At 40.3% G+C, this 8,603-nt stretch overlaps 1 protein-coding gene across 1 annotated transcript in view; it reads left to right on the plus strand.

Moving 5' to 3' along the window:
* ZDHHC2 (zinc finger DHHC-type palmitoyltransferase 2) overlaps window positions 1-8,603 on the plus strand; it is a 152,503-nt gene that overhangs the window by 126,379 nt on the left and 17,521 nt on the right. Inside the window, exons 9-10 of the mRNA XM_007954939.2 lie at window positions 3,908-4,034; window positions 4,380-4,472. Of these exons, the coding sequence (XP_007953130.1) occupies window positions 3,908-4,034; window positions 4,380-4,472 (220 nt within the window). The remainder of the gene's footprint in view (window positions 1-3,907; window positions 4,035-4,379; window positions 4,473-8,603) is intronic.

The following is an 8,603-nucleotide window of genomic DNA, read 5'->3' on the forward strand; positions in this document are numbered from 1 at the left end:
AAGGATGTCATGCTTGGTAGGGTGGAGGGTCGACGAAAGAGGGGGAGGCCTTCAAGGAGATGGATTGATATGGTGGCTGCGATGATGGGATCAAGTATAGCAGGGATTGTGAGGCTGGCGCGAGATCGGTCAGTGTTTCGTTCTGCTGTGCATGGGGTCGCTATGAGTCGGAAACGACTCGACGGCACTTAACAACAACAACAATATTGTAAATAAGGTGCATGGCAACCTTTGTCGGGGTTGGGCCGTGCAAATAAGATCTATGGAACCCTCATGTGGGGATTGCTCAGTTTTGCCATTCTGTTATGCTTAAAATAAGTCATCCCAGAGGGGGAAAGTGGGGATTTCGCTGTGATCAAGAAAGAGATCCAGGATAGAGCATGTCATTTGGACCCACAATATCTGCAATGAGCCTCCCCCACCCAGGAGACAGGGAGAGCTGTAACACTTTACAGGGATGACAAGAGATGGTAAGACACAGTGGCAGAGAAATGGTGGCAGAATCAGGAGACCAGGCAGGAGATAGCACAGTGGGCTTCCCAGCCCACAGTGCTAGAAAGCTGAGTTCCTTTGGACTGGAGGTTACTGGCAGAGTGTGGTGCCTCTAAGCGCTTATCAGCAGAGCTAAACACTGTAACACTTGCCTGAGCAGGGCAAAGGCCAAAGGGCCATGAGGAAGAGGTGTGCCCGCAAGGCACTGCTGAGAAGAGACTGTCCTGATCAACAAACTGTATTTCAAGTCATTTCTGATCCTAAATTGTAACCTGTTACTTCCCTAATATACCCCATAATCACGAGCATTGTCTGTGAGTTCTGTGTGGCCATTACAACAAATTATCAAACTCAGCAGAGTAGAGTAGAGAGTGCCATGGGAAGGGACAGTTGGAGTAACAATTGGTAAAAAGCTTGGAGGGTGGAGGCATGTCTCACCTCTGCCTCATAGGAATCGGCATTGGGCTGTTGCTCTTGATCCTCCTCTCCCCTTGGGAAGTTAGAGGAGGTCAGTTACCTCTGCCACACCATTTTTAAACAGCCATATAAGTAAATCCATAGAAACAGAAGCAAATTGGTGGTTGCCAGTGCCTAGGGGTACGGGGAGATATGGAGTGACTACTCTGGTGGTGTAGTGCCTAAGGCATTTGACTGCTAACCAGAAGGTTAGTGATTCAAACTCACCAGCCACTCTGCAGAAGGGAGACTGGGCAATCTACTTCTGTAAAAATTTACCACCTGGGTAACCGAAAGGGAGTCGCTATGAGTCAGAATCAACTTGGTGGCAGTGGTTTGGTTTTTTGGTTTACTTAATGGGTATGGAGTTTCTTTTGGGATGATGAAAATATTTTGTAACTTGATATAGGTAGTAGTTGCACAGCATTGTGAATATACTACAAAAAAAAAAAAAAAAAAAAACAAGCTCATTGCTGTCGAGTTAATTTAGATTCATAGCGACCCCTCTTTGGGTTTCTGAGGCAGTATCCCTACGGAAGTAGATTGTCCCATCTTCCTTCCGAGGAGTGACTGGTGGGTTTGAACCACCCCTTTTGGTTAGCAGTCAAATGCCTTAGGCACTACACCAGCAGAACTCCTGAACATACTAATTGCCACCGAACTGTATACTTTAAAATAGTTAACTTTGTATTATACGAATTTCACATCAATTATTTTGAAAATATGCACTACAGGAAAAGAGATGGGCATTTTTAAGAAACTATATATGTAGCTGGAGCATAGTAAACTAAAGAACAAGTAATATCCAATAAAGTTGGGGACTGTATAGAGCCTTTTGTGTTAAGATTGGGATTTTGGGATTGCAACCAGAATTTATAAATCCTTCTCATCTGAAAATTCCCTTGGTGGTGCAAATGGTTAACACGCTTGGCTGCCAACCCAAAATTGAAGGTTAAAGTCCATCCAGAGGCACCTCAGAAGAAAGGCATGGCAGTCTACTTCCGAAAACTCAGCCATTGAAAACACCATAGAGCACAGCTTTGCTCTGACACATGTGGGGTCGCCGTGAGTCAAGGTCAAGCGTACAGCAACTGGAGTTTTTAATCTCAAAGGACACATCAAGCTGAGATTTCATTACTATAATAATCAGTGAATATTAATTTTAGAAAATAGAAAATAATTTTTAATATTCAGCTTAAATTTTATTTCAGGAAATACTATAAAAGAGAAAATATTGATATAGTATTTCTTAACAAGGTATCTTATTTCAAATTATATGTAGAGCTATTAAATGATAATTCATCAAAGGTAAATGAATTGTTTCTAGACATTTTTAACTTTTTAATTTCTAGAAACGTCTAGATTTAACTTGTAGCATTGAAAGACTTTCTTTAGACCATATCATCATATAATTCAAAAATGTTTTACATAAAGCTGTGTGACATAGGGAGACAAATGCTACCAAAACCTCCTGCCATTGAGTCAATTCCAACTCCTAGTGATCCTTTAGAACAGAATAAAATGGCTCTGTAGGGTTTCCAAGGCTTTAAATCTTTGTGGGAGCATACTACCTCATCTTTTTTCTGTGGAGCAGCTAGTGAGTTCCAACCATTGACCTTTTGGTTTGCAGTCTAATGCTTTAAGCATTGAACCACTAGAGCTCCTTTGACAAAGCTTTTTTTTTTTTTTTTAAATAGTACCTATTCCAAACATGGGAGCTCTGGTGTCATAGTGCCTAAGGCACTTGACTGCTAACCAGAAGGCTGATGGTTCAAACCCACCAGCCACTCTTCCGCAGTAAGGTTGGGCAGTCTACTCCCTTGGTGATAACTGCCTCGGAAACCCAAGGAGGGGTCGCTATGAGTTGGATCTGACTCGATGGCAATGAAATTCCAAAAATGAAATTTTAGATTTTACATTAAAGCATTATTCAAGAAGAAAATGGTAGCGTAAAGGAGGCAGTATTGGTGACCTGGTTCATATCTCATCCTGTCAGTTGTTAGGTGACCTTGAGCAAGTCCCAAAGCCTCTCTGGACATTAACGTCAATAGCCAGAGTAGATACAAGGAGATGCAATGTATGGAACTGGATTTGATCCTAGTTTGAACAAACCAGCTTTTAAGTATATACTTGAAAAAAATTTTTGAATAGATAAAATTCGAATGAAATTGGAAAAGTTTATTGGCTGAAAAAGAAAACAATTTGAAGAATGTATATAAAGTGTACTCTCCTTTTGGTTAAAAATACTATGTAGATTTGTATGTATCTATTTGTAAGGGGCTCTGATAGTGCCTAAGGCACTTGACTGCTAACCAGAAGGCTGGCAGTTCAAGCCCACCAGCCACTCCTTGGAAGGAAAGTTGGGCAATCTACTTGCATAGTGATACTGCCTCAGCAACCCAAGGTGGGGTCGCTATGAGTCACATACGACTCGACAGCAGTGGGTTTATCTACTTATCCAAAGACCCAGATTAAAGTTTTAATTTGTTTTTGGCTTCTTTATATTTTCTGAAAAGCATATGTGCTGCTATAGTAATAAAAGGATTCCTTAAAATTAATATAGGCATAATCATATTTTATTATTTTAAAGCAGAACAGAGAAGGGCTATTGGGAGGCATATAAATATTCACAGGAAGCTAGCCATTGATTTTGAAAGCTTTGATCATTTAATTCAGTCATTTCTAATTATTATGTGTTACTAGAAGGAGCTCTGGTGGCACAGTGCCTAAGTCATTTGACTGCTAACTAGAAGGTCAGTGGTTCAAACCTACCAGCCACTCTGTGGAAGAAAGACTGGGCAATCTACTTTCATAAACATTTACCACCTCAGAAACCCAAAGGGGGTTGCTGAGTTGGAATCAACTTGATGGCACTGAGTTTGAGAGGTTTTTTTTTTTTTTTTTGGATGGGTTACTGGTAGATATGTTATTTGTGTGATATCTCTGCCATCTTTTCTAGAGGCATTCAGAAGTCCAGTATTTCGTCATGGAACAGATAAGAATGGATTCAGCTTGGGTTTCAGCAAAAACATGCGACAAGTTTTTGGTGATGAAAAGAAGTATTGGTTGCTACCTATTTTTTCAAGGTACCTAATGAAAAAAAATTATGCAAATAAACTAATGAAAGTAATTCAATAAAAGACTATTTTAAGAAAAGTTCTCGTTCCATTGATCTCTACAGGTATATAGTTCTATGTAGGAACTCCTCTTTTTTAAAGCATTATTTTGTGATTCACTCTTACATCAATGTGAAAACCAGTCAATTCATCATCTCCCTAAACATAAACCTTGTATTGAATCTAATGTCTGATATATACATTTGGACTGTGATACAGGTTATTATCTCTCAGACATCACCATTTGAACAGAGTTCCACTCAATTGTCTGTCTTCTTCATGGTTCAATAATACGAGTTTATGTTTTTATTATAGTCTAGGTGATGGCTGCTCTTTTCCAACTTGCCTTGTTAACCAGGATCCTGAACAACCATCTACTCCTGCAGGACTGAATTCAACAGCCAAAAAGTAATCCCATATATATTTTTTTCTATTTTATTTTCAGATGAGGTATTTCATCTTCTATGTCCTTTGGTTATACATTACTTTGAAAACATTTTTGAAGAACATCAGATAATTTACTATAATAGATTCCACTTGAAGTGAAAGAGGGAGAATATGATTGGGGAGGGGTATATAGGAAGCTTTGATTATGTGTGCAAAATTCTATTTATTTATCTGAGTGGTGGATAAACAGCTGTTTCTTCTCCATACATTTTGATTAACTGAATTATTTCATTATTTGTAAAGTGCAGTGGTTAAAATAAATAATAAGCTAAAATTAGCTTCCCCATTGCTTAGGTGAGTAGGAAAGATAAAATTTCCCTCTGATCCTCAAAGCCCTTCTGCTCCATGGTAACTGTTACAAGGAGATCTGAGAAATTTCCCTCAATAAGGCCTTTGAAGATCAAATGGACCTCCATATACCTGCTTGAGAATTCCATTATTATTATAAGCCATATTCTTACCAGTACCAGTTGCTATGGACTTGATTCTGACTAATGATGACCTCATGTGTATCAGAGCAGAACTGAGTTTCATAAGGTTTTCAATGGCTAAATCTTTGGAAGTAGATTGCCTGGGCTTTCTTTTGAGGTGCCTCTGGGGGTACTTGAACCTCCAAACTTTTGGTTAGCAGCCAAATGTGTTAACCATTTGTACCACCCGAGGACTCTACCTTACTCTTCATGTTGTTGTTAAGGGTAGTTGAGTTGGTTCCAATTCATAGCGAACCTATGCACAATAGAATGGAACACTGCTCAGTGCTGGGCCATCCTCACGGTCACTGCTATGTTTGAGCCCATTGTTGCAGCCACTGTGTCATTTCATCTTGTTGAGGGTCCTTCTCTTTTTCACTCACCCTCTACTTTATCAAGCATGAATTCCTTCTCCAGAGACTGTTCCTTCCTGATAACGTGACCAAAGTATGTAAGATGAAGTCTTAGCACCCTCCCTTCAAAGGAGCATTCTGGCTGTACTTTTTCCAAAACAATCTGTTCATTCCTCTGTCCATACATACTACTTCACCAACACCATAATTCAAAAGTACCAATTCTTCTTCAATATTCCTTTTTCATTATCCAGCTTTCACATGCATGTGAGGTGATTGAAAATACCATTACTTGGGTTAGGCACACCCTAGTCCTAAAAGTGACATTTTTGCTTTTGACTACTTTAAAGAGGTTGTATGCAGCAAATTTGCCCAATGTAATAGGTCATTTGATTTCTTGACTGCTGCTTCCATGGGTGTTGATTGCGGATCCTAGTAAAATGAAATCCTTGACAACTTCAATCTTGTCTCCATTTATCATGATGTTGCTTATTGTGAGGATTTTTGTTCTGTTTAGGTTGAGGTATAATCAGTACTGAAGGCTGTAGTCTTTGATATTCATCAGTAAGTGCTTCAAGTCTTCTTTACTTTCAGCAAGCAAGGTTGTGTCATCTGCATATTGTAGGTTGTTAATGAGCCTTCCTGCAATCCCAATGCTATCTTCTTCTTCATACAGTCCAGCTTCTCAGATTATTTGCTAAACATACGGATTGAATAAGTATGGTGAAAAAATACAACCCTGATACCCACCTTTCCTCCTTTTAAACCATGCAGTATCCTTGTTCTTTTCACATGAGGACAATTAAGTGTTTTGGAATTCCTATTCTTTGCAATATTACCCATAATTTGTTATGACCCACACAGTTAGTGCAACATAAGTATACATCTTTCTGGTATTCTCTGCTTTCAGCCAAAATTCATCTGACGTCAGCACTGGTATCCCTCATTTCACATCCCCTTCTAAATCCAGCTTAAATTTCTGGCAAATGGTGTTGATGTACTGCTGCAAACAGTTTTGAATTATCTTCAGAAAAATTTTACTTCCATGTGATAATGATATTGTGTGATAATTTCTGCTTTCTGATAGATCACTTATCTTTGAAAAGGGTTCAAATATAGATCTTTTCCAGTTGGTTTCTATGTAGTTGTCTTCCAGATTTCTTGGCATAAATGAGGGAGCATCCCCAGCATGGAATCCATTTGTTGAAATACTGCACTGCATATTTCATCAACTCCTGGAGCCTTTTTGCCAATACCTTCAATGCAGGTTGGACTTCTTCCAATACTGTAGTAGTTTAGGTTCTGTGTCAACTTGCTTGGGCTGTGATTTTGAGGGGTTGGGCAGCTGGATGTAGGTATTCCCCATGATGAGACTGGTAATCAACTCCACGGTGGAATCTGCTGTGAGCAGCTGAGTAGCTGCCTTAGGCATGTGTTCTGCTTCAGTATATAAGAAGAAGTTTTGAGAAAGCTCTCGAGCTCTTTGGAACACTGGGATCCTACATTTAGCTAAGTCTTCTTTCAGCAGCCTGCCATGTTGCCTGCCACTCTTGGGACTGTTTCTGGACTTCAACTACTGGCCTGCCGTGTTGCTTGATAATCTTGGGACTGTGCTATTTACTTGTTGACCCTGGGTTTGTCAGCCTCAGCAGCCAGCTGCTGGCTGAATTAAGAAATGCCTCCAGCTCCAGTGTGCTGGGAGCAGTAGGCAGAGCTGAAGCCCAAGGTTGAGAGGCCTTCACCCAAGCCCTAGAATTGGCACTTTTAACTCTGCTTCTAGTGTCCTAAACTGTAAAAGCATAAATCCCTGTTTGTTAAAGCCATACACTTGTGGTATTTCTGTTATAGCAGCACTAGATAACCAAAAACTGCCATCAGATCTTCCTCATATGCTACCTCCTGAAAGGGTTGAATGTTGACCAATTCTTTTTGGTACATTGATTCTATGTATGCCTTCCATCATCTTTTGATGTTTCCTGTGTCATTCAATATGTTGCCCATAGAATCCTTCAGTATTACAATTTGATGCTTGAATTTCTTCTTCTGTTCTTTTACCTTGAGCAAGTTCTTCCCTTTTAGTTTTCTAACTTCAGGTCTTTGCTCATTTCATTATAATACTTCGCTTTGTCGTCTTCAAAATCTTCTGTTCAGCTATTTTTTTTTAAATTAATTTTTTTATTGTGATTTGGGTGAAAATTTACAGAGCAATTCACTTTCATTAAAACAGTTCACATACACTTTGTCTCATGACATTGACTACAATTTACCTCAATGCAACAGCTCCCTTCCCACTTCCTTCTGATAGCTACCTCTTTCCTGTGTCCATCCCTCCATGCACTCCTGCCCCCTGAGCTGTCTCCCTGTGCATAAACAGCCCCTCTTTCTCCCATGATTGATCTCTCCAAGGAGTGTATCCATCTCAGGTAAATGTTCAACTCATATGCCTGTCTTTTGTTTGGCTGAACCCATGTGTGGGTTCAATTCCAGGCCTAAAGGGCAGCTAGGGGCCATAGTCTCAGGGGTTCCACCAGGCTCTATCTAACCAGCAAATCTGGCCTCCCCCTCTCCACCCCCCGATGACTTTGAGTTTTGTTCTGTATTATTCTCCCTTTCTATCCAGGTCTCCTACATAGATACCCCTCCTAGTGGTTGACAGTGGTAGCTGGGCATCGTCTGGTTCTTCTGTTCTCATAGTTGTATATGCTGCGGATCGCATGGTGTACCAGTCACTAGGACTAATTATTTCCATCAATCTTTAGTTTTCTTCATTCTTCTTTGCTCTGGGTGAGGAGAGACCCTTCATTACATCTAGATGGCTGCTTGCAAGCTTTTAAGATCCCAGTTGCTACTCGCCAAAGAAGGAGGTGGAACAATTTTTGGGTAGTATTTTATGCCAATTGAGCTTGATGTCCCCTGCGACTGTGGTCCCAAGCCCACGGGTTCAGCTACTCACTTCCTCTGGGTAGCTGGCTGTGACCAAGCAGTGACTACAACCTTGTCCCTTGTCAGCTCTACTGTACACCTTAGAATTCTTACAGATCATACAAATACACTTTTAGGAGCATTGTCTGCCAACCCTATAGACGGCCTTGTGTGCACTCCCCACTTCATAGACATACCTAATAGTTCAGCATGTGCATGCATCTAACCACCTGTATACCTATGTTTGCCTCCACTGACAACACAGTACTGTATATGAAAAAAGGTTCATCTTTATTGTCTGGACCTCCCATGTACCTCTCTATGTCTTCCTCTTCCTCAATGCCACC

Source organism: Orycteropus afer, unplaced genomic scaffold (assembly GCF_000298275.1).
Source record: "Orycteropus afer afer isolate SDZICR_OR568_19922 unplaced genomic scaffold, OryAfe1.0 scaffold00483, whole genome shotgun sequence".
NCBI classification, from domain to species: Eukaryota; Metazoa; Chordata; class Mammalia; order Tubulidentata; family Orycteropodidae; genus Orycteropus; species Orycteropus afer.